This window comes from Nannospalax galili, unplaced genomic scaffold, assembly GCF_000622305.1.
Source record: "Nannospalax galili isolate Female #2095 unplaced genomic scaffold, S.galili_v1.0 scaffold3261, whole genome shotgun sequence".
In the NCBI taxonomy this organism is placed as follows: domain Eukaryota; kingdom Metazoa; phylum Chordata; class Mammalia; order Rodentia; family Spalacidae; genus Nannospalax; species Nannospalax galili.
This window is the reverse complement of record NW_008343964.1, coordinates 39,729-65,756: the sequence shown is the minus strand read 5'-3', so window position 1 is coordinate 65,756 and position 26,028 is coordinate 39,729. Positions and strand designations below refer to the sequence as shown.

Genomic DNA, 26,028 nt, shown 5'->3' with positions numbered 1-26,028 from the left:
CTCTCTCCCCTCCAACACCTCCTTTCTTTCTTTCTTTCTTTCTTTCTTTCTTTCTTTCTTTCTTTCTTTCTTTCTTTCTTTCAACAAACCCTTGTGTCAAGGGCTGGCTTTCAATAGATCGCAGCTATGGAGCTGCTCTGCTCTATACAAAATGCTGACCCAGAAGCAGGTTGTCTATGAATGGTTTAGCTCCAGGTTCCACACGAATGTGCATTATATGACAGGTGAGAATGTGGTCCCTTTCTGGCCTTCGTGAATGGTGTCCCCTTAAATGCAGTGACGCTGTATGTTGTACAGCCTATGCAAGCTTCCATGGTGCTTGATAGAGTGTGTAAATTTCAGGCGAGCCATAAGCTCCTTTAGAGGAGGCCATAAAGACATAAATTCCTTAGAGTGGCTAACTGGCCCTAAATTGGCAGCCTGGCCTAGCTCAATCTTTATCAACTGTTCACTCCCTAGACTGATAGAGACCGTTTGTGGAGCCCACCTGTCTCCTCTAGTGCTCTAGGTAACTCACCCACCTGCCTGAGCAAATAATTTTGGGAGAAGAGACCCTCAAGGACATCAGACCCTGGCACGGAGTTAACTCTTGTAGCTGTGTGAAGCAGAGTTCCTATATAAGACCAGACTTCTCCCTCTTCAGATTGTAGATAATCATTCCTCGAGGAAGAGCTATCAACCCTTTGCTGGGTTTCCTGAATGAGGGAACTCATTCCTTGCCTGTTGCAGGTCTGACTCTGACTCTTACTTCTTCTGAACTTTAAAGTCCTTACTTTTTCTGCCCCCTAAATCTAACAGTGATCTTCTTGGATTCATCAGAAAATATTTGTTCTCAGTCATTGAATGTGGCATGTTAAGTAGTTGCCTAGTAAAGTCTATGTTTCAATGAATTATAGAACCAAGAGGGTAGCTACCTTCCAGGCTCCAGACAGGATAGAAACATCCATTAGTTTGTTGAATTTGGGACAGTTTGGAATAGATAGCCAAGGGGATGAAACTGGTTTCATGGATCAAGTTAAGCATTGCTGGGAAAGACAGAAGAAAGGAAGATGAGGCAGTGCTGGGGATCACCCCCTAAACAAAAACCTTTGGTTCAGAGAAAGGTGTTTTGTGCTTTTCATTCTTATTAAAATTGTTTTCTATGAATAAATGGAGATGGGGATTAATTAAATTATATCCTAATCTTTCAATGTTTTCTGCCTTGTTCATAGCCCCAATCTGCCTGGCAGTCCCTGAATGTTCCTTTGCCCACATCTGGTGCAGGGACTAAGAAAGACATAGGCACACAGACTGCTGGCCTGTTCTACCCATCCAGCAAACTCCTTGCAAAAAAGGAATTGGAGGTGGCTTCTCACAAGCAGAGGCAGGAGAAGATGAGCGACCACAGGCCCCTCCTCACAGCCATCAGCCCTGGAAGAGGTAAGGGAGGTGCTTGCTTCTGGCAGGAGGAAACTCTCTCTGAAAGAATTTTCCATAGTTTCTCCCTTTTAGATTTGTTTTCATGTATTAACAGCATGTTCTTTGGCTCTTTTCGAGTTGTTTTCTTTGCAATGAATAATAGCTCTTCCTCAGACTTTTCCTACTCCGATACTTTAACTCATGGCCTGCTGTCTAGTTCATCAGTCTCATGGCACATTTGGGTTCCTGTCTGCTGTATAGACAAGTTGTGAGCCTGTCATTGTTATCATCCACCATTATGGATTTTTATTGTATAAAACTCACATAATATAAAAGTCACTGTTAGGGTTTGAGAATTGAGAATAATTCCCACAGATACCAAAAAGGTTGTACAAAAAGTTTATTCGGGAATTTAAAGTAAAATCAACCAAATGGTGGCTAGCTGGGCACAGGCTACACAAGCCAAAGATGGAGTCTGGCCCTGAACAATAGCAGGCAGGGGCTTTTACTGGGGGACTACACAGAAACCTGCACATGCCAAGCATCTTTTTAAAATAATTGGATGTCCCCATATCCTGGGTATGGGGGAAGTCTTGATTGGTAGGGGCTGTCTTCAGGGCACTGGAATGTGCTGCCTGATATCTTTTAGGGCCAGAAGTTTTTGTTCATACCTTATAAGGCTTTTACATGTCCAGGGCTTGCTTAATTTATAGCTTCCCCGGGGGAGGGGGGATTAGCACCTGGAAAAATTTACAATATGCCTGAGCTTGTCTGGGCTTGTCTGAAGAAGCTAGCCAAAATGGAGTCAGAGCATTCTGGCTCTTCATTCCCCCCTTTGTTCATACCTTATAAGGCTTTTACATGTACAATATACCTGAGCTTGTCTGGCCTTGTCTAAAGAAGCTAGCCAAAATGGAGTCAGAACATTCTGGCTCTTCATTCCCCTCTAGAGTTATGGCAAGGGTTAAATCTTCAATCAAGCAAATTACAGAAGTGGAAAGAAGCGGTTAGACGGTGCATTTAGAGCGGTGGAACCATTTCTGTATTGTCGTAAGGCTCGGGGTCTCGATTTAAATGAGTCTACTGTGAATGCAGTACCATCAGTTGGACTGTCTGTATCCGTTCTCGGATGAATTTGAGCAAGGCATTAAGAATACAGGGGCCACAGGTGACTGCTAGTAGGATAAGAGGAGAGGTCCAACCATCGCTGAGATCAAAGTTGTTAACCATGGGGACCAGTCACAAAGGGATTCATACCGATTTTGTTGATTTAGTCATTCATTTTCCCTTAAGTCTTTTACGGACCTCAGCCAAAGACTGTTTTATAACTCCTGAGTGAGTGACATAGAAACATCACTGTTCCCCTAGGGCAACACAAAGTCCTCCTTTCTCTAGAAAAAGTAAATCCAGCCCTCTCCTATTTTGTAAGGTTACCTCAGCTAAAGAGAATAGAGTCTTTGAGGTGGCGGATAGATGCTTCTAATGATTGTATGTCTAAGTCTATGGCCTGTCTAAGAAGGAGATAATTGTTATCCTGGAGGACTAGCGCTGAAGCCCCCAGACCAGTTGCAGTGGTTACTCTGACCCTGAGCAAAGTAGACAGGACAATTGCAGTGGTTCCTATGCCCTATGAGTTCTAGACTCTTCTGAGACTCTGGTTTCCATTTCTATGTCTGTTCTATAATATAGATGGGGAACCAGCTGCACTAGTACACAAAAATCCCCGGTCTGGTTTAAAATGGAGGAGTGGAGGCATGTAGTTAGGCCAGAGGTATAGGCCCACCAAGTGGAGTTGGGGGGCACCATATATGGATTAGGTGTAGTAGCCCCTATCTCTTGAACAGTTACCTAGATATTGGTAAGAAGGGGGAACAATTTTATGTGAGGGACCCATGCGTAGCCCTTTTCCACACACTTGGGTAAGAGTAAGCCCCCTTCTTCCCCTAGGTGGGAGAATTCTACAGGCATGGGGTCAGAAGTGACAGTATAATTTTCTGGGCGGGCTAGCCCATCATAAAAGGGAGGGCTCGGGTCCATGCAAAACCAGCAATAGATAGTGAGGTTAGAAGAGGTATTATTTAAAGCAATAAAGGTGGCATTTAGGAGGTTCGTAAGTCCAGGGGATTGCTGTAGGGGCTTTTGGGCCTCATGGACCCCTGAGGAGGTAGATCTATAGGTGGGCAGAGTGGTGGTTTTGTCAGGTCAGACAGTTTGGCTAGGGGCTGGCCATCCGGCAGATTTAAAAATTGTTAAGGCCGGTGTTGGTAATCCAGTGGGCTGTAACATTGTCCGAGCTGGCCCCATCTGAGTTCCTAAGACTGGACCCACCTGGAGATGGACTGAAAAAAGTACCCCTGGGCCAGCTCCTGAGGCGTATAGCCTCAGTCCCCAAGTTCGCCCATCAATCTATTTTTGTTGTTGTTTGAGTTCCCTTCCCTTCAGGGTAAAGCTCAAGGAGATAGGGATGCATCTAAGGGAAGTACATCAAGTTGTCCTGTGTTGTGGTTTCTAATAAGCCAGGACCAGCCAGGGACCACAGTTACCTGGTTTAAGTCTGTAGTGACTGGGGCAGCCCAATTAATATATCCAGTGGACACGCAGCTCCAAGAAGCACAGAAATAATTCCCCAGCCCCCCACAGGTACTTCTCCAGTTACCATTGTCACGTGGGAAAACATAAAAGTGGTGTTCCCAAGTCCTGTTTTGGGCTTGGGGGCTCTGGCAACTGTAGTCTGCAGTACCTGATGGAGAGGACAAGTCCCAAGTTCCTTCAAGCAGATTGCAGTGGTCGAATGTAATCTTGGGGAACCAGGTGCTTAGAGGTCCCAGATGAGAGGAGATGTTCATTATCTTCCTGGTGGATGTGCCACTAACTATCCAGGTGAAGTTTTAGAGTCCATAGGGGGAGTTACCTAGGGCAGGCTCTGTGAGAAAACAAAAAGACAACAAGGGTTAGGGTGTAGCGGTGATTTTTAGCTTAAGAGGATTGTCTTTTACCCATGTGACCTTCCATCTCTTGTTCAGTTCATCAGGTTTGTCGTTTGGCACCAATTTCAGGTGTGAATGATGTATCCAGGTCTTGACACCATCTACTTTGACCACAGTGGGGGTGGTGAGGATCACGATGTGTGGCCCCTTCCAACGAGGTCCAAGGGGCTCCTTATGGTGTCATCTCACCCAAACAAGGTCTCCTGGCTTGAATCTGTGTGGCTGGGCTGGTGGCAGTTCATAAATATGCCTCAGCAGAGGGAAAATGTTGTCTTGTGCAATCTGTAAGTCCTGAGGACTTAAGAAATTGGGATTCAGACAAATCAGTTAGCACATCTGAAGGCAGCTTGGGAAGCAAAGGGGGTGGTATACTCAAGGTGTTAGGCCTTGAGTATAGGGGGTATTTCTGACCCTGTATAGGGCAAAAGGTAGGAGGCCCATCCAGTCATCGCCACTTTCTAGGGTTAATTTGGTTAAGGTCTCTTTAAGGGTCTGATTCATTCTCTCTACTTGCCCTGAGCTCTGGGGGTGGTATGTGCAATGTAGCTTCCAATTAGTCCCCAGTGTTTTAATTAACTCTTGAGTTACCTTAGAGATGAAGGCTTGTCCATTGTCTGACCTGATCACAGAGGGGAGTCCATACCTTGGTATTAGTTCATTGAAGATCTTTTTAACCACCGTTGTGGTGGTTTCCCCCTTTGTGGGAAACGCTTCAACCCATCCTGAAAATGTATCTACAAAAACTAGGAGATATTTATAGCCATACCTACCAGGTTTTACTTCAGTGAAGTCCACCTCCCAATGGACTCTAGGCACTGTGCCCCTCTCCCTTCTGGCTGGGGGCATGAGTTTTCCTCTAGGATTAGTAACCTGGCAGAGCGACATCTGGAAAGACAGCTCTCAATCATTTTGGTTAGATGGAAGACGACAGCTCTCAATCATTTTGGTTAGATCGAACATGTGGTACGGAGTCAGGAGTTCTTGTAACTTTCTCTTTCCTAGGTGAGCCCCTTTGTGAAGTTTATATTTTAAGTCCTCTGCCAGTTTATGCAGCAAAATGAGCCTCCCATCAGAGGTGTATCTCCATCCATGCTTGATCTTGGTATTTTCCAGGGAAGTTAAGTCCTGACTGTCCTGAGCTGAGTAGGAGGGCTCTTCTGGGAAGAGGGGTTCAGGCAGGATAACCAGTAGGTTCAAGGCTGTTAGGGCTGCTTCTCTGGCTTCTAGATCCTCTGCCCTGTTTCCCTGTGCCTCCAGTGAATCCCCTTTTTGGTGCCCCTGACAATGGATGATGGCCAGTCTCTTTGGTAACCATATGGCCTCCGGAAGTTCCGAGATCTGTTTATTTTTGATAGTCTTTCCTTCTACTGTCAGGAGCCCCCTTTCCTTGCATATAGCTCCATGGACATGAGCCGTAGTGAAAGGGTAATGGCTATCCATGAAAATGTTAACAGTCTGGTCTTTGCTTACTTTAGGGCCTGAGTCAGGGCAAGTATTTCAGCCTTCTGGGCAGAGGTCCCGACTGGTAGAGAGGAGGCCCACGCTGTCCATGATGGACTGATGACCGCCGCCCCGTATACCTGGTTCCTTCCTTAATGAAGCTACTTCCATCCGTGAACAGAATTAAGTCCGGGTGGGGTCATAGAACACCCATCAGGTCTTCCCGAGTCCCATGTAAGCTGCAGAGTACCTCCAGGCAGTCGTACAGGACTTCAGGATCTGGCTCTGGCAGTAAAGTTGCAGGATTGACAGCGGTGCTGGAGAGGAACTGGATGGGGGGCGGGGAGCAAAGCCTGATAATGCTTCAGCTGAGCATTTGTCATCCATCGATCAGGGGGATTTTTAAGGACACCCTCAATCGAGTGAGGGGTGATGACCATCAGGGGATGTCCCAGGGTGAGCTTGTCTGCATCCTTAACCAACAAGGCTTTGGCTGCAATAATTCTGAGGCAGCCCAGCCATCCCAAGGCCATGGGATCAAGCTTTTTTGACAACTAAGACACAGGCCTCTTTCCAAGGCCCGAGCATTTGGGTCAGGACTCCCTTCGCTATTCTGGCTCGTTCGTCAACAAAGAGCTGATAGGGTTTACGATATCTGGCAGACCTAAGGCTGGAGCCTGCAATAAAGCCTTTTTAATTTCTTGAAAGGGTCCCTCTCCTGAGTCTCAGTCCATAGGAAGGATAACTCATTCCCTTGAGTGGCTTCATATAGGGGTTTTGCCAGCTCAGCAAATCCAGGTATCCAGAGCCAGCAGAAGCCTGCTAATCCCAGGAACTCTCGCAACTGCCTGTGGGATCTTGGGCTTGGAATTCCCATAATGGCTTGTTTTCTGGCTGGTGACAGCCATCTCTGTCCATCCCTTAATATGTACTCCAGTACATTACCTCCGTGACACAGAGCTGAGCCTTCTTGGTGAAGACTTTATACCCCAGTCAGTCCAAGGTCAGGAGCAAACCTCTGGTGGCCTGAAGACAAGTGCTCTCATCCTTAGTGGCAATCAAGAGGTCATCTACGTACTGTAGGAGGCTTACCTCTGGGTTTGAGGCCCAATACTCCTGCACTTCCTGATGTAAAGCCTCATCAAAGATCGTGGGGGAGTTCTTGAACCCCTGTGGCAGTCGTGTCCAAGTGAGTTGTCCATTAAACCCCTGGTTCAGGTCTTGCCACTCAAAGGCAAAGATGGGTTGGCTTTCCTTTCCTAAGGTCAGGCTAAAGAAGGTGTCCTTGAGATCTAAAACAGTATAGACTTTTCTCTCGGGAGAGAGTGAGCTCAGCAGGGTATATGGGTTGGGGACTGTAGGGTGGGTATCCTCTACCCTCTTATTAACTTCTCTCAAATCCTGCACTGTGCGGAAATCGTTAGTACCCAGCTTCTTGACAGGTAGGAGAGGGGTGTTCCATGGAGATTTGCATGGAACCAGAATACTGAACTCCCTAAGGTGGTTTATGTGTTTGGTAATTCCTGCCCTGGCTTTGAGAGTCAATGGGTACTGTTTTACTCTTACAGCATTACTTTTTAAGGTCACCATTATTTGTGGCTATTGGGTGGTCTTCCTGGGGGATTAGTTTCTACCCAAACTCCAGGGATTGTTGCCTGGAGGTCCTTGAGGATAGGGGTTGGTCTCTTTTGAGGTGGTGGGGCGTGCACTCTCCATTCTTCTTCTAATTGTAAACATAGGACATAGGCTGCATCCAGTACAGTCAGAACAGGAGGTCCTCTCCCAGAGAAATGGATCTGAGCTTTCATTTTATTTAGCAAGTCCCTACCCAACACAGGATACGGGCACTCTGGGACCACCATAAAGGAGTGTGAAACTGTCTTCTTACCTAAGTTTACCTTCCTTTCGGTGGCCCAAGGGTGTTGGGTGATTCCCATGGCCCCTTGCACCCAGGTATGTTTACTGGTCAATTTTCCCATAGGCTCTTTCAAAACTGAATATTGTTCTCCAGTGTCAACTAGGAAGTCGACGGCTCATCCCTCCACTTGTAGGGTCACCTAGGGCTCATGGTGGAGGCTCACCAAGCCTGGGCCCCTTCAGTTTTCTAGGTTCGCCAGCCTAAGGATCTTGGGCTTGGAGGGAGGCTGGGCTCCCGTCCTTTGAGGACATTCCCTAACCCATTGGGCCAGCTATTTACAATATGCACACTGGTCTCTTTTTAGGTGGGCCGACCTTCCTGTGGGGGTCGCAGGGCTTGGGTTCCCTTTTTCATAGGGGGTTGGTCCCCCCATTTGGGATTTGTCACTCTTTCAACCAACAATATCCTGGCCAGCCCTCTAATTTGTCTTTCTTCAGGGGTTTGTCTATTGTTAAATACCTTGTTTGCCACCGCCATCAGCTCAGAAAGGTTTTTGCCCTCAAAACCATCAAGCTTTTGAAGTTTTTGTTTTATGTCTGGAGCTGCCTGATTCACAAAAGCCATATTGTTGGCCATCTGATTCTCTGGGGCCTCTGGATTAATAGGTGTATAAGTTCTGAAAGCCTCTAGGAGGCACTCCAGGTACACTCCAGGAGATGCATCCCTTCCCTGCATCACCTGACTGACCTTAGACAAATTGGTGGGGTGCTTAGCAGCTGCCCGGGAATTCCCCATAAGAATCTGGCGATAGACCTTTAGGCGTTCACTACCTTCGGGAGTGTTATAATCCCACCCCTCTGTTGGGCGTGTGAGAGGAAAAGCAGCCGTAATCAAGTCCTTATTCTCTGTTGGTCGCCCATCTTTTCCAGGGACTGCATGTCTGCATTCCCGAAGGATGCAGTTCCATTCCTTGGTGGTGAACAGGATATTCAGTAACTGTTTGCAATCATCCCAAGTGGGTTGGTGGGTAAAAAGAATGGTATCCAGGAGGGAAACTAGGGCCTGAGGCTTCTCCATGAAGGAGGGAGTCTGTAACTTCCAGTTATACAGGTCACAAGTAGAAAAGGGAAAGTAGACTACTGGGGCAATTCCATCCTCCCTTGGGGGCCCAATCTCCCTCAGGGGGAGAGCTCGTACAGTTCTCCCCTCCCCCTGTGAGCAAGTGTGCAATGGGCTGGGCTCAGCCATGGGAGGGGCCAGCTCAGCCATGGGAGCCGGGGACAGAGACCGGGAGGAACTGGAAGAAGAGGAAGAGACTTGGGACCTGCGCTCTCTAGGTCTATTCTGAGCACTCAATGGGACCCCATAAGGGGGTGGGAGTAAATTCTCCTCTGGCACCAAGGGGAGGACTTCAGGACCCGATGGGTTTTTGGTCTGGACTTTCTTCAGGGGAAGCAAAGTGGCTGACCCCTTAGGCCCCAATGGTGGGGGCGGCAGTAAGGGATGCAGCCAGTCGGGGGAGGGCAATGACTAGATATCGCCAACCTAGGATGTAGGGGATCTGGTCAGGGTGCTCCAGTTCCCCGAAGCTAACTCCTTGAACCCTGTAGATGAGGGACAAGAGGGAATAAAGGACCCTTCAGGCAGCCATTCAACTTCAAAGGAGGGCCATTCGATGGCGCAAAGGGTCTGGAGGCAGGTCAGTTTGACATAGAGTCCAAACATGTTCGAGGCTGCTTGTTTGTAATCCTGAAAATGACTAAGAACTAGATAAAGGGGAGCTGAAGATGATGAGACTTTCTGGCCCATCCCAGTGGGATAAGCTTCAAGAAAAAGGAATATAAGAAGAGGAATGAGAATGAGAAGAAGTAGAATGGAAAGTCGATAGACAAGGCAGAGCTCCGAGCAGAGGGTGAGGACAGTATGAGATGGCGGCTCCCTAGAGGGAGAAATGAAAATCTCACAGCACTTGGAGTCAGCCGAGAAGGCCGCCCCGTCCCTTTCCCAAAAAGATTTGGCCAGCCTGGATTCCACGTCAGACTCGACCAGAATCTTGCATCTGGCCCACCCGGATTCCACATCGGGCTGGGCCAAGACTCCGAGCCAGTCCTGCCTGGATTCCACATCAGGCTGGAGCACGACCCCCTATCAGAGGAGGAGTCGGAGCGTCCCCCATTCTCCTCCAGCTCTGGGATCAATAGCGCATCTGCCTGATCTCCGTTGAGCCCCAGGATGTCTGGACTACCAAAAAGCAATAGAGAGCAAGAGAGAGACAAAAGCAGGCAGAACTTAACAAGGTCGGCTCCGGTGGCACATTCCCATGAGTCTGGGGTCTCTATTCTCGAATCCCGGATGAGCCCCCAAATGTTAGGGTTTGAGAATTGAGAATAATTCCCACAGATACCAAAAAGATTATACAAAAAGTTTATTCGGGAATTTAAAGTAAAAACAACCAAATGGTGGCTAGCCAGGCACAGACTACACGAGCCAAAGATGGAGTCTGGCCCTGAACAATAGCAGGCAGGGGCTTTTATTGGGGAACTCCACAGAAACCCACACATGCCAAGCATCTTTTAAAATAATTGGATGTCCCCATATCCCGAGTACGGGGGAAGTCATCTTTTAGGGCCAGAAGTTTTTGTTCATACCTTATAAGGCTTTTACATGTCCAGGGCTTGCTTAATTTATAGCTTCCAGGGTGTGGGGGAGTAGGAACTGGAAAAATTTACAATATGCCTGAGCTTGTCCGGGCCTGTATGAAGAAGCTAGCCAAAATGGAATCAGAGTATTCTGGCTCTTCAGTCACCATTTTAATTCTTTGGAAGTATGCAATTAAATGACATCAAGCACATTTATGTTATTGCACAGCTCTCATCACTCTTTCCAGAACACTGTCATCACTCTGAAGTAAACCTTGTGCTCCTCAAGTGGTCACTCCCACATCCCTTCTCGTATGTCCCTTTTCCCAAGTGTCCGAGTGACTGCCAACAAATCTGCCTTGCCTCTCCTGAACATTTCCTGTTAAGTGGAATCATGAACACTGTGACCCTTTGATAAATTTCCTTCACTTTAATTAATATCTCACCATTCAGTTATTTGTAGCATATTTCAGTAACTCATTTTCTATGGCAGAATAGTACTCTATTATGGGGACATGTGACAATTTTTTTTAAATCCATCTATCAGTTGATGAGCATTGGAGTTGTTTGGCTGTTTGGCTCTTAGAAATGCTGCTGCTGTGAACATTTGTTTTTTCTGTGAATATATATTTTCATTTCTCTTGGTTTTGTACATAGAAGTATAATTTATAGGTCACTTGGTAACATGCCTAACTTTTTGAGGAACTTTCAGGCTGACTTCCAAGGTCCTGTATTATTTACATTTTGATCAGCACCATAAGAAAGGTCTGATTTCTTCTTATCTATGGCCAGCGCTTGTGTTAGGCATCTTCCTTCTGTTCCTGATTTTTTTTCACGGCTTTTGTTGTGAAGGTATATTGTACTTTGACAAAGGTAGTTTCTGAATCTATTGAAATGATTGTATGATTTCTATTTGAAGTCTAATTATGTGCTGTATTATATTTATTTATTTGTGTGTGTTGAACTGTATCTAACTGTATCCCTGGGATGAAACCAACTTGGTCATTTTGTATAATCTCCTTAATGTGTTTTTAAATTTGTTTTGCATATATTTTATTGAGGACTTTTGTGTCTATGTGCAGCATTATACCACATTACAGTGATGTTGAAAACAGATAGCCTGAATTTTAGCACTTATTTTGAGGCCAAGAGTGGGCCCGAACTGCTGAGCACCTGGTCCTTCAAATTTCTCTGAGAACTGTGCTCCTGAACAAAGGGTTTTCCCATTCTTTTATTAAAACAGTATCTCCATCATGAAATGGGGAAGTAGAAGTCAAGCTCACCCTTATCAGAAAAGAAATCCCCCTTTGATCCTAGACCTAGAATACCACACACACAACTCAAACAGCTAGTTCTCAGTTCCTCCCATTGTTTGCAAGGAGAAAAGCACTGTTGGCAACACTTTGATGCTTTGATATGTAAAACATGCATCCATACATTCATCCACTATCTTGGGTGGAGGGCAAGGAAGGGTCCTGAGGAATTAAGGTCCTATGACCAGCTCTCAGGAGGAGCACATGGCCCAGTGAGCTTGTTTACATTACACAGTAACTTTTTTGTTGCAAAGTCAGGTTAAAGTCATTAGAGTATGTCCATATTGTAAAAGTCATTACCAAATCTATGTTCATCATGCAAAGTGCTCTGTAGATTTTTTGTTGTTGTTGTTTCCTAATCTGGTTTTGGTACCAGGGTAATACTGGTTTTCTAGAATGAGTTTAATGTTTTGCTGCCCTTTCTGTTTCATAGATCCCTTTGAGAAACTCTGATATTGATGTTAGCTCTTCTGTAAAGATTTGGATGAACTTGGCAGTGAATCCCCCTTATTCTGGGCTTTTCTTTGTTGGGAGACTATTACCACTTTAATTTCAGTGCTTGTTGCAGATTTCTTAAGATGTTTACATCCTCTATATTCTTATCACCTGAACTGTCTCTCTAGCCCCATTCTCTGATTTGATTTTAGTAGATCATATGTGTTAAGAATATGTATTAAGAATTTATTAATTTCTTACTCTTTTTCCAGTGTTTTGGAATGCAGGTTCTCAAAGTATTCCCTAATGATCCTCTGGATTTCATTAAAATCTGATATGGCATGTCTCCTTTTCATCTTTTTTTTTTGGTCTTTTTGAGACAGGATCTTCCTGTAGTCACAGCCAGCCTGAAACTCATTGTGTAGACCAAGCTGTCCTCAATCTCACAGCTTGGCCTGCTTCTGCCTTCCAAGTGCTGGAGTTATGGATGGTTGTTAACCACCATGTGGGTGCTGGGAATCAAACTCGGATCCTCTGCAAGAGCAGCCAGTGCTCTTAACCCTTGAACCATCTCGCCAGCCCCTCCCTAATAGAAAGTTTTGAGAGGAGTAATTAGAATAGGAGATTTATTAATTTCTTACTCTTTTTCCAGTGTTTTGGAATGCAGGTTCTCAAAGTATTCCCTAATGATCCTCTGGATTTCATTAAAATCTGATATGGCATGTCTCCTTTTCATCTTTTTTTTTTTGGTCTTTTTGAGACAGGATCTTCCTGTAGTCACAGCCAGCCTGAAACTCATTGTGTAGACCAAGCTGTCCTCAATCTCACAGCTTGGCCTGCTTCTGCCTTCCAAGTGCTGGAGTTATGGATGGTTGTTAACCACCATGTGGGTGCTGGGAATCAAACTCGGATCCTCTGCAAGAGCAGCCAGTGCTCTTAACCCTTGAACCACCTCTTCAGGTCCTGTTTCTTTTTTTTAGCAAAATCAATGAATCTTATTGCCTCTATCTGCCTATATCCTTCCTCCTCATCTTTTTAAAATTAAATTTGGTCTTTGATAGAGTTTAAGATTTTACACTTATGTTTTTGATTCATTTGGAGTTGATTTTTGTAGGGTGAGAGATAAAGATATAGCTTCATTCATATGCAGACACCCAGTTTTCCAGCACCATTTGTTGAAGATACTGTCTTTTCTCCACCGTGTATTCTCAGTGTTTTTGTCAAAAGTCAAATGGTTGTAATTGCATGGACTTAATTTTGGATCCTTTTTTTTTTTTTTAAAGACAGGGTCTCCCTGTAACCCCAGCAGATTTGGGTCTTTTACTCTACTCCAATCATCTCCATGTCTATTTTTTGGTACTATTGCCTTGATATTTTTATTACTATGGCTCTGTAGTATAACTTGAGATATGATAACATTCCAGCATTATTCTTTTTGCAGAGGATTGTTCTGCTATGTGGGGTCTTCTGTACCTCCATATGATTTTTTTTTACTTTTTAAAACATTTAGTTATTTGTGTGCATATGTGTGTGTGTGTAAGCATGCATGTATCCATGCAACAGAATGCATGTAGAAGTCAGAAGACAACTTGCAGGAATCAGTTTTCTCCTTCTACTGTATGGATCCATGGACACACACGTTGTTGTAGGTCACTTTTATAGACAGGCAGGACACCGAAATCTTTTGTGCCACAAAGTAGAGTTTAGTTTATACTGGGACACTCAGCAGGTATCCAAAGACTAAGCCTTATACACAGCAGGGAGTTATCTTTTATGCCCTCATTACATTTTAGTTTGTCTTCCCTATATGGGAAGGTATGTTACATATGTTTTTATTGTACTACAGAGCAGATGTGAAGGTGCGCACATGTAGACATTGATTTATGTCACTTATGTCCTGATCTCTCCCTCTGTCTGGGCAGCAGCAGTGAAACTCCAGGATCATCTTGGAGCTAGAGACTCATCTTGGAGCTTCTCACTTGCAGCTTTAGTACAGACCCTTGAGGTGGGCATCATAGAGCAGCTCCCCACAGCCCCTACCACAGCATCATGCACACATACAATAATAATTTTAAAAGGAAAAGTATTGCCATTATATCTTATTTTGCTTCTTTAAGCATTGTTTCCTTTAGTTTTTCGAGTTAAAAAGAAGGAAAAGAGAGGAGGGTTCATAGAAATTATCCTTCAGAATGAGCTATATTAGAAGAGAAAGCCTCACAATCATGGACAGCCATGATCAGATTTTGAAATGGGAGAGCAATTCAAAGAGATGAAGTATCACACCATAGGGTAGCATAGAGAGAACCTTCTCTTCAAATTCAGAGAACAAATGGGGAGGGTGTTGCTAGATTTTCACAGATCTTTAGGGAGATAGGAAAGCTTCATACCACATGATCTGGTCTGCCTATATGCAAGAGCACTGAGGTGGTCACTAGGTAGGGCCATAAGCATATCTTGTAGCTACAAAGGGAAAGACCAAATACAGTACAACATGTTTTTTTATCAACTTTCTGCTGCAGGGGGTGGAGGGGGCTAGAGGGTCTGTGATCTCACACCTTGAACATATTTATGGCTACTTTGAAGTTTTGTTAAATCTTCAGCATGTGGTTGCTCTCACAGGCAGTTTTTCTTACCTGCTTTGTCTTTCATTTGAGTTGAAGTTTCTGTTTCCTTGCATATCTCATAATTTTTGTTGGAACACTACATTTTAATTAATGCATTGTTTCAGTTCTGGGTTTGGTTTCCCCCTCCAGGTGTGTTATTGTTATTTGCATGTTTATCTGTTTAGTGGCTAGCTAGACCATTCTAGGGAACTTCATCTCACCCCCACTGTCCCGCTGTCAAAAGCTTCTGATGTGGCTCTTGTGGAATGTACCCTTGGGTGTACTCCTAAGAAGACGGTGGTTTTGGTGGTTTCACAAGGCTTCCTTGCCTCTTTCCCTGACCATACCCAGCGGTTAAGCTTCACTTACTTTTGGTTGATTGCTCTCTTGTCTTCAGCCATGTTCTAGGCCATATATCCTTCCACAGACAAATCTAATTAAATGTAGGATCCTTTAAAGCAGTAGTTTCTTAAGTCAGGGTTTGAATAATTTTCTGACCTTAGAAAGGCTCTTCTTAGCTTTTTATTTCCTAATTTTGTGTAGTAAACTGGCACAGGATTTAGCTCCTATCTGTGGTGAATCTACCAGCATTATAATTGCCCCCCCCCCAAACACTCCCCTTTTTTGGTACTGGGTATTGAACCCAGGGCATTGTGCATGCTAGGCAACCTTTGCTGAGCTAAATATCCAGTCCCTTATAATTGCCCTTTACATACCCTCCATTGTTTTGAAATTGAACTTTCCTGTACTATGTTGCAATGAAGTCAGTTCTTTTAGGAAAAGATTCTAAACTCTGCTTCCTGGCGTGCTTTTTCTCCTGGGCAGAAATCTGTGAGCTGGTGTTCTAGATCTGAGGACTTGGATAATGGTGGTTTTTCTCTTAGAATGACATCCCTAGGCATTCAGCTTATGGAATACAGCTGTTTTTTTTTACATTTACTTCTCTCAAAAGGAACCTTTGATGCTAGGTGACCTGGACACCATTATTAACAACACATGAGATCAAGGTAGAGCCGCCATCCTGTGAGTGATGGATCCTTTTTTTTGTTGTTGTTTTTTTAAAGACAGGGTCTCCCTGTAACCCCAGCAGATTTGGGTCTTTTACTCTACTCCAATCATCTCCATGTCTATTTTTTGGTACTATTGCCTTGATATTTTTATTACTATGGCTCTGTAGTATAACTTGAGATATGATAACATTCCAGCATTATTCTTTTTGCAGAGGATTGTTCTGCTATGTGGGGTCTTCTGTACCTCCATATGAGGTACACCCACCTTATGATCACACTTGCCCGTGGCTTAGCCTGTGCAAAATGAAGTTGGGGCAGGATGAGAAGTATGGCATTCCTGTTCCTCCTTAGAAGATGCTGAGGTGGAACTTAGAGACTCAAAAGGAGGAAGGACTGTGTTCTTGACAGCACCTATCTGGAGTGAAGTTTCTGTTGTGTTAGGCAAGAGGTAGAAGAAAGTAGATCATGATTCCAACACCACCCACTTACTATTCTGAGTGTTAGTAGACATACAGTGTTACTGTATGTCTTTAGAAACATTTCCATAGAATTTAAACATTGTTGTCTTTTTTTTCTGGTTTCTCTGGGGAGTAGGAGCATAAGACTCTCAGGCTGACATGCCAGAACTCTTCCCAGCTCTTCTCTTACTGGATTCCCCTGCTGGGAGTTAGAACTTAGCTATAGTCTGATTGATTATTATGGACTTGAGCATGGTATTAGTCCTACAGTAGATTGTCTGCAGTGATTTCCAGAATGATTCCTAACATCCCTCCTGTGCTCAAGAGGAAGAGATTGTTTTCCCCCTCTGAATCTGGATGGGCCTTGTCATTTACTTTGGCCAGTGGGATGTGGTATAAGAAATGCCAAAACAGTTCTGAGCTTAAGCCTTAAGAAGGATGAAGGCTTCTACTTGCTCTCTAGGAAGCCAGTACCATGTAAAGGAGAAAGGCCAGTTGAGAACAGAAGTACCCCACTGACTGCCACCACAAAGATTTGGACATTTGAGTGAGCCCAGATAGCAAGGAGAAGAAAAGGGCTCAGCCATCCCCCAGTGCCTGTCAGGGTCTGCTATCTTAGCTGAAGTCTCATTCTAACCCACTTCTCTTTGTTGAGGGCGTTCAATCTGGACAGAAAGTGGGCCGGAGTCTCTACATCATCCTCTTGTACATGAGAGACAAAATATCCAGGCTTGTGAAATCTCTCTTGATTTATACTTTGAATGCTTTTAAAGTCCTATGTAGAGTAGGAAGGGGCACAGGGAACATTTTGGAGTGGTGGAAATGTTCCATATGTTGATTGAAATGCATGCATTTAAAATGTTACATAAGCTAGGTATGGTGGCACATGCCTTTAGTCCCAGCATTGAGGAGGCAGAGGCAGGCAGATCTCTGAGTTCAAGGCCAGCCTGGTCTACATAGTGAGTTCCAGGCAAACTGGGGCTAAAGGGAGACCCTGTCTCAAAAGGCCAAAAAAAAAAAGTGTTACATAAGTTATATATGAGATAGAATAATATAAAAATAAAAGGTTTCATGTACAGAAAAGTATGTTCTTTTGAAATTCTATAATCTGTGATAATCCTATGTAATGAGAAGCTGGGGGTAGGCTGTGGAACTTACTCTAGTCCATATTTGAGGGTCAGTAAGGAAAAACCAATACAGTTTGACCAAGGAATAAACATGTCTGGGAATGTATGCTCCACACTAACATTTCTTTCTTAAAGAGTCATCCACACATTTGGGTTTCTCTCCTTTTTCAGGCTACTGGAGAAAACAGGTAGATCACATCTCTGCTCACCTCAGGTCCTATGCTCAGAACAACCCTGAATTCCGGGCCTTGATTGCAGAACCCAGAATGGGAAAGGTGGGTGTGATGAAACTTCCATTCAGAGCATTGTTAGGATCAGGCTGCCCTTTGACTTTGCTTGCAATTGCACCTTTCTTAGCTCCTTTCTTTTCCTGCTCTGCATTACATACTTTCTCATCTCCTCCCCTGTGAGCTCTGTCCTAAGACAGCATTGGCATATGAAGATAGTTTCAGGTCTGTTTCTGGAGCATGTGATCTAAAACACTGAGATTCTGACCATCTCATGCTTGGCTGCCATACACTCTGGAAGAAACTCTGGCAGGTAGAGATAAAAGATCCAGAATAGTTTAATCCAGCCAAATTACATATTTAAATCACATGCAGTAGTACTTTAAGAAGGAGAGGTACCACTTAGTAGTGCAGTATATTCCATACCAGCATCCTTATGACAAGCCTATAAACTGAGAATTACTTTTGTCATGCTTTTCTTAAATAGACACAAATTCTTTGACAGTTTAGATATGGCTGTCAGATGTGTCCTCTTGAATCTGAGTGGGCTGCGACTGCTGGACAGATAGATATGGTGGAAGTGATGGTATGGATATTGAAGGCCTGGTCATGGAAGGCTTTCTCTGAAAAAAGAAAAAAAAAAAAAAAAAAAAAAGAACAACAAACTACTCCAGAAGAGCACACTGAGTGGTCACATACACAGGGCTAGTCTACAGTCCCAGCTGAATCTAGTTCTTAAGCCATTGTGACTCAGGGAGCCTGGTAAATGAATGACTAGACTATGTATGATTCATAATTCCAGTCTCCAAACAGCTACCTCTAGTCGTGTTCAGTCTTCCCAGCTGAGGCTTCAGACAGGAACACAGACAGGCTCCACTGTGTCCTGTCTGAATCTATGAAGATAATAAAGTGGTAGTCTTTAATGGCATTGAGTTGAAGTAGGTTTTTTTTTAATTCTGCAGTAAGTATTCATAGGAAGTCTTATTTGACACCCAGGATAAGCTAAGAAAGGTTTGGCAACCTGCCCAAGATTGTACTGTTGTGTCTTGGGGGATTCAGATTTGGAACAGGTCTATTAGATCTCAAGCCACATGCCCTTTTTTTTGCCACAACATCACCATTACTCAGAGACAGTTCAGTGTGAGAACACTTCCTGTTTGTCACAAAACTATAAGGAACCTTTTCAAATCAGACCATAGGCTCCTGTGTTACAAAATAATCCAACACTGAATCTGTCTTGTTTTAAAGTATTTCTCAGTTTTCTTTGATGAGCTATTTTGACCATTTGTAAATTATTTGACCTAATCTGGAATTCAGCAAACTATACCCTATGGAACACATCTGGCCTCTTGCCTAGTTTTACAAGTAAATTTTTAGATATTTTATTTATTATTTTTATTTTATGTATATGAGTGTATTGCCTGCATGTAGGTAAGTACACCCGTGTCGTGAAATGCCCACGGAGTTCAAAGAGGCCATCAGATCCCCTGGAACTGGAGTTATGGACAGTTGTTAGCTGCCATGTGGGTGCTGGGATTTGAACCCAGGTCTTCTGCAAGAACAACCAGTGTTCTTAACTAATGAGCCATCTCTCCAGCCCCGCAAGTAAAATTTTATTGGATCAGAACTATATCCATCCATTTACATGTTAACTGGCTGCTTTGTGCAGCAACAACAAAGCTCAGCATTTGTGATAGAGAATTTATGGCCCAAAGACCTAAATATTTACCATCTGATCCTCAAAAAACATTTGCTGCCTCCTGTTTAAATTTGTTCTGCTACTTAGAGAGAAAGTGCTCAGTTATGAGCTCCTTTCATTTCCAGGCCTGCCTCCCTGCCCCAATCACCAGGACACCTTTTCAGAAGTAAAAACATACAGTCATGTGGTTTGGTTGACTTATGTCTCTTGAAGAAAATGTAAATTTGGATCTTGTTTTCTTATCCAGCCTGAAAATCTTTGCCTTTAATTGAAGTTTAGTTGATTTATAATTACAGAAATTAAAATTTGGTTGGATTGTGGCTGCTATTTTGTTCTCTGTTTTCTATTTATCTTATTTGGTTTTTCCCACTTTGTTTCTCTCTTTAAAAGAAAATATTCTTTTATATTAAGAGTTTAGAAATATAGAGTTTAACATCTCAGAATTTCTAAGCTATTGTTCAAGGCACTGAATCTCACACTCACAACTGGGAATTTTTTTCAAAATTCTTCTAAAAGCTTATCTCTGCTACTGTCCATGAAGATGGCTATGAAGTTAGCATCAGACTGAATTATAGTCAAGTTTCAAACAAGGTAAGTAACCCTTTAGAAGTTGTTTGAGAATTGATTGAACTAGTAAATTGTAGCTTACAGTTTATAGAAATACTTTTGTATAATCCATAAAAAGGAAAAGTTTGAAATATTATAAAACTTGACTATACACAAGTAATTTCATAGCATTACATAAACAATTGTACTAACCATCAAAGAGACCAGCTTTCAGGTACAGAAAGACATGGTAGGAACAGGAATGGTGACCTATTCTCTGTATTGTTCATAACTCATTGAAATATGATTATGTGTCTATGATACAAGTGACTTGGCAAAATATTGGAAAAATGTTTACTGAGTGGGCTAGAGCGATGGCTCAGTGGTTAAGAGCACTGTTTGCTCTTGCACAGGACCCAGGTTCGAATCCCAGCACCCACATGGTGGCTAAAAACCTTCTGTAACTCCATTCCAGGGGATCCAACATTCTCTTCTGACCTCTGTGGTCATTGATTGCATGACATAGGTGCACTTACATACATGCAGGCAATATACTCATACACATAAAATAATATTTTAAAAAATGTTTTCTGAGATGCATCTTAAATTGTTTGTTTTATATAAAATAAACCAAACTAGTAAGACCAGGTGGCACATATCTGTAATCCCAGCTACTCAGGAGGCTGTGGCAGGAGACTCTCAAGTTAAAGGCCAGCATGGGCTACAGAATTGAATTTGGGCCATCCTAGTCAATGTAGTGAGACCCTGTCTTAATACTAAAAATAGAGGGGCTAGAGAGATGGCTCAGGGATTAAGAGCACACACAAGGACTGTGGCACTGATTACAGCAGGAAAAAGACACGATTACTTTTAAATGGTACAATGACTGGCAGAAGCATTGGGAAGCAGTTGTAAAAGTCCCTGTGTGAGAAGAGGGAACCATGACTGTAGTAGTGGAGAGGAATGACTGACTGAGGAGCTAACAAGGAGGCAAAATGGGAAAGAGGAGGGAGGAGGCAGGCTAGATTGTATGCATAGGCAAAGTGTTCCTCATGAGGAACAGGTTAGTAGATGATTCTTTCTGATGAGACATGTGGCCCCATTTGTAGTGCTTGATTTTTTTTTTATTGGCCAGAACCTGTACCTCCAAAAGTCAGTGAATCTCAGTGACCACTTTCTCAGCAATGTCATTGAAGGTGGGAATGGGCTGTATGGCAGCAGGTCCAGCTTGGGTGAGTTATACCCTTTTGGTGAGTTTACAATAATTGACCCACTGATTGTGCAAGAATTGAAGAAACTAGTATAAAACTTGAAGCCCAATCACGAATCTTAGCATGTTCCAGCCAATTTATTTCTCTGGCTTCTCTGGAGTTGGGATGGGACTTTAGCAGTCCTTCACAGGACTCCTTGGTTCATTGGCTGCTGGTGAGAAGTGTATATTCCATTTTTAGCCTAACAATTGAAGTACCTTCTTTTCCCTCCTTCCCATTCATTTTGTAGCTCCTGGATGTGGGTAGTGAAAGATCTCTCCAGCTAAATTTAATCAAGTTGAAATTTCTGGAAAAGCCATTTTATCCTTGTGACATTTGAGGGGCATGATGGTAGAAGTTGCTCCTTACATGTGGGGAGTAGGGAAGGATCATTTGGTCCCACAGCTCTTTGTCATTTCAGTGAGTGACTACAGCTGGAGCACCTCAGATACCCCTGAAAGAGTCAAGATGAGGAATGTCAAGACCAAAAACTTTCACAGATGGAAAGAGCAGCTTACAGTAGGTGCACTTCTTGGTCTTCATAGCTGAATTTTGTATCCTGTTGCTTTAATGTTTATTTTGATATTTTTAATGGAATACACTCCCATTTCTGCTTCTTTTAATAACAATATATTTAAAAATATATTTATTATTTTTGTTTTATGTGTGTGTATTGCCTGCACGTCTGGAAGTGCACCTGTATCATGCAATGCCCTTGGAGGTCAGAAAAGGGTGTTGGATCCCCTAGAACTGGAGTTATGGACAGTTGTTAGCTGCCATGTGGGTGCTAGGATCTGAACCTGGGTCTTCTGCAAGAACATTCAGTGTTCTTAACCATTGAGCAATCTGTCCAGCCCCAGTAACAGTATATTTTATTTTATGGAACAGAGTCCTTTAAAATCTTTCAAGATGATGAACTAAAACTATTTAAAAACTCTCTTCAGTTTCCTGGATCACCTCTGTTTCCTCTGGAGTCAGTTCTGACTGCTCATCTTCCTCTGTCTTGTATTTGGTTTGGCTAAATACATGATGATCCTTCATTGTCTCATCACTTAACAAATGAAGGGGTTGTTGGATCAGCACTGGTGCTTGACATGAGTGCCCAGCATGGTTGCCCAGCATGGGTATGTGAGTTGAAGTTTCTCTGTGGGTGGATGGTTATGGATTGGATTCCCCAGAGTTATTACACAGGAGGCAGGAGAAAGCACTGGGGTCACCTGGATTACCAGTATAGAAGGTCTTCCCTCCGATGGTGAGGGTGCTAGTGGCATGTCCTCTTGTGTGGCTCAGTCCTGCATAAAGCCACCTTTGCTACCTCCTCCTCTTACCCTTCTTTTTGACTATCATGGTCTGGGCTCTGCCCATTACCCACTAGAAGCCTTTGTTGCATACATCATGTGCTTTCTAGAAAATAATTGCCAGAGTTTGAACAGTGAGCATAATCTTCCCTTCCTGCTCTTACATGGGAGAAAGAGGAAGGGTAACAGCTATCTCAGCTAGTCACAGTAAACCTTTCAGTAATCCTGGTGCCTGCGACCTACAGCCAGCATCTGTCCTCCTTACTGATTAACTTTCAGCTTCTGCATGTTCAGTTGAATAGAAAACACTCAGACCTCTGGGTCTTAGGCTGTTTTTTGTCTTTATTCTCATCTGCTTTTATTTAGTCTTCTTGAAATCTCTCAAAATTACTAGTCTGCTAATGGTAGGTATCACTTCAGGATTTCCTAAAACTTGAAAGTGTTTTTTTGTCTTTTTGAGACAGGGTCTCCCTGTAGCCCCAGCTGGTATAGAACTCACTATGTAGACCATTCTGTCCTCAATCTCATAGAGATCTACCTGCCTCTGCCTCCCAAGTGCTGGGGTTAAATGCGTGCACCACCATGCCCAGTTAGCTTTAAGGTTTTGTTTTTCAAAATCTCTACCATGAATAATTCCAAAGAGAGTATATTAGTCAGGGTTCTCCAAATAAACAGAACCAGTAGAATGAATATATATGTATAGAGATTTATCAGCTTAGCTCATAGGATAGAGTCCAAGTAGTCCAACAATGGCTGCACCACACTGGAGAGGCTGAGAATCCATAGTTGCTCAGTCCACAAGGCTGGATGTCTCAGTAGTCCCAATCTGGCGCTGAAGGTCTGACAAATTCCAAAAGATCAGCTAGTCTTCAAAGCCAGGTGTTCTCCTCTGCCATGGCCTTTTATATGGGCTGCCATCAGAAGGTAACACCCACATTTAGGGTGTGTCTTCCAGGTTCAGATAATCCAATCAAGAAGATCTCTCTCATTCAGTTAATCCCAGATCCAGTCAAGTTGACACCCAGGATTAGCCATCACAAGTCCACCCCTTGTCAACTTGATACCCAATAGTATCTATGTCATGCTTAATTTTCAAATGAAACCAATGTTGAGGACATAATTTCACCTAACGTGATATGACTATCCCATCATACAATGACCAATGCACTATATATCTTAGAGTAGGTGATAAGGTCTTCGAGGAATGCTTAGTCCTTTAGTGTCTCACAACCCAATATAATCATATAGGTTCACAACACTTAACCACTTAACACTTATCTCAATTACACATTGAAAAAAGAATAACTCAAGTATCTGATTAACATATGTGTATACATGCATAAGCCTACTCAATAGGACAAAAAATAGGACAAAAACACTCATGTCAGTTACAATCCACGTTTCTGCAACTGGTCACGTGGCCTAAGTTGGTATTTGTAACTACCTTCCTCTACTACCCATTCTGTATTTCCTCCACCATCACCATACACCTGTGCAGGTCTTGCATCTATCCCTGGAGGAGTGACCCATACTTTCATCCCTGAAGTGTCTGGGCCATTTGTTGTCCTGTCTGGATTGGGTTGTTGCAGTTTCCCATTGTTACCACAGGACATGGTAACACCAAAAGTCACCCTAAGGAATCTCCTGCCTTCTAGATATAATCTTCATTACCTCCATTGTGGAGACCCAGTCAAATTTTCCCCCCAGTCAATCACCCCTCCTAATACTGTTATTCCTTTCTTAGCCTGCTGACTTAAGGGCATCAGAAGCCCAAGTGTCCAGGGGGAAGTCTTAGCTTCCAGTTCAACGGAATGTTTGTTGTCTCTCCTGGCAGAAGCACTCCCTCCTCTGGAACCAAAACATCCAAGCCAGTAGAGTGCAAAGTCGAGGGTACAGGAAGCAAAAGCTTTCCTAGTGGGTCACCAGGGGGTGACAGTGAGTGGAGTCATTCCCACTTCCACCCCTTGATTCCTGGACCCATGAATCCTGGCTATAGGAGAAACTGTACCATATATTGGATGCTGATTCAAAGCATACACTGCCTTCTGGAGGACCCTGCCCCAGCCCTCCAGGCTATTGCCACCTAATTGTCGCTGTAACTGTGTCTTTAAGAGACCATTCCATCGTTCTATCAAGCCAGCTGCTTCAGGATGGTGGGGAACATGGTAAGACCAATGGATTCCATGACCATGGGCCCACTGTCGCACTTCTTTGGCTGTGAAGTGAGTTCCCTGGTCAGAAGCGATGCTGTGTGGAATACCATGATGGTGGATAAGGCATTCTGTAAGTCCCTGGATAGTAGTTTTGGCAGAAGCATTACGTGCAGGAAAGGCAAATCCATAACCAGAATAAGTGTCTGTTCCTGTAAGGACAAAACGCTGTCCCCTCCAAGATGGAAGTGGTCCAATGTAGTCAACCTGCCACCAGGTTGCAGGCTGGTCACCACGGGGAACAATGCCATATTGGGGGCTCAGTGTTGGTCTCTGCTGTTGGCAGATCTGGCATTCAGCAGCAGCTGTAGCCAGGTCAGCTTTCATGAGTGGGAGTCCATGCTGTCGAGCCCATGCATAACCCCCATCTCTGCCATCATGGCCACTTTGTTCATGGGCCCGTTGAGCAATGACAGGGATAGCTGAAGAAAGAGGCTGACAATCCACAATCCATCCGATCTACTTCATTATTGAACTCATCTTCTGCTGAAGCCACTTTTTGATGAGCATTTACATGAGACACAAGTATGTTCACATCTTTTGCCCATTTGGAGAGATCTATCCATATGCTTCTTCCCCAAATGTCTTTCTCACCAATTTTCCAATCATGCTCCTTCCAAGTCCCTGACCATCCAGCTAAACCATTGGCTATAGCCCATGTATCGGTATATAATTGCACTTCTGGCCATTTCTCCTTCCAAGCAAAATGCACGACTATGCGCACTGCCCGAAGTTCCGCCCACTGTGAAGATTTTCCTCGCCAGTGTCCTTCAGAGTTGTTCCAGAAATTGGCTGTAATCCCTCAGCTGTCCACTTCTGAGTAGTGCCTGCATAGCATGCAGAACCATCTGTAAACCAAGCCCTAGTCTTCTCTTCCTCAGTCAACCGATCATAGGGCACACCCCATGAAGCCATAGGTGCATGCTTGAGAACAGGAGGCATTGTAACAGGAGTGGGAACCATAGGCATTTGGGCAACTTCTTCATGTAACTCGCTTGTGCCCTCCGGGCCTGCTCAAGCCCGATCATGTATATACCACTTCCATTTGATAATGGATTGTTTCTGTGCACGGCCTACTTTATGGCTTGGGGGGTCAGATAACACCCAGCTCTTTAGGGTTCTCCCACACATCTCCATCCCACATGTCAGGGTTCCAATCTTTTCCTCCCAATGCCCTCACCTTTACTGCTGACACCCTTTGAGGCTGGGAATTAAATTTGCGTTGTAGGTCAGCCAAACGTATAATAAGGCCTCCAGCTTGATTTTCTGCAGCTTTAGCTCTCTGGCTGCTGGAGAGAAGATTCTCTTCCAGGGCACACTTGGAAACATTTAAACTGTTGATTCGAATATGGAGCTTGTCAATTTTATCATGAAGCTCATTGTGTATCTTCATCAATTTATCCAGAGATGCTAGAAATAACCAGCCAGCATCATTACTATCTCCATAATTGTTTCAAATAGTCTACACCATGGATTTTCAGTGCTCTGCATGCTATCTGAAGAGTTGGAGAGCCTGCTCCAAATATTAAT

The 26,028-nt window shown here is 43.8% G+C and overlaps 1 protein-coding gene across 1 annotated transcript in view; it reads left to right on the top strand.

Annotated features, from left to right (window-relative positions):
* Dzank1 (double zinc ribbon and ankyrin repeat domains 1) overlaps positions 1-26,028 on the top strand; it is a gene marked incomplete in the record, with an annotated part of 81,448 nt that overhangs the window by 43,386 nt on the left and 12,034 nt on the right. The window contains 5 exon segments of the mRNA XM_017799892.2: positions 1,212-1,419; positions 17,440-17,543; positions 19,711-19,785; positions 20,876-20,972; positions 21,412-21,509. Coding sequence (XP_017655381.1) covers positions 1,212-1,419; positions 17,440-17,543; positions 19,711-19,785; positions 20,876-20,972; positions 21,412-21,509 — 582 coding nt within the window.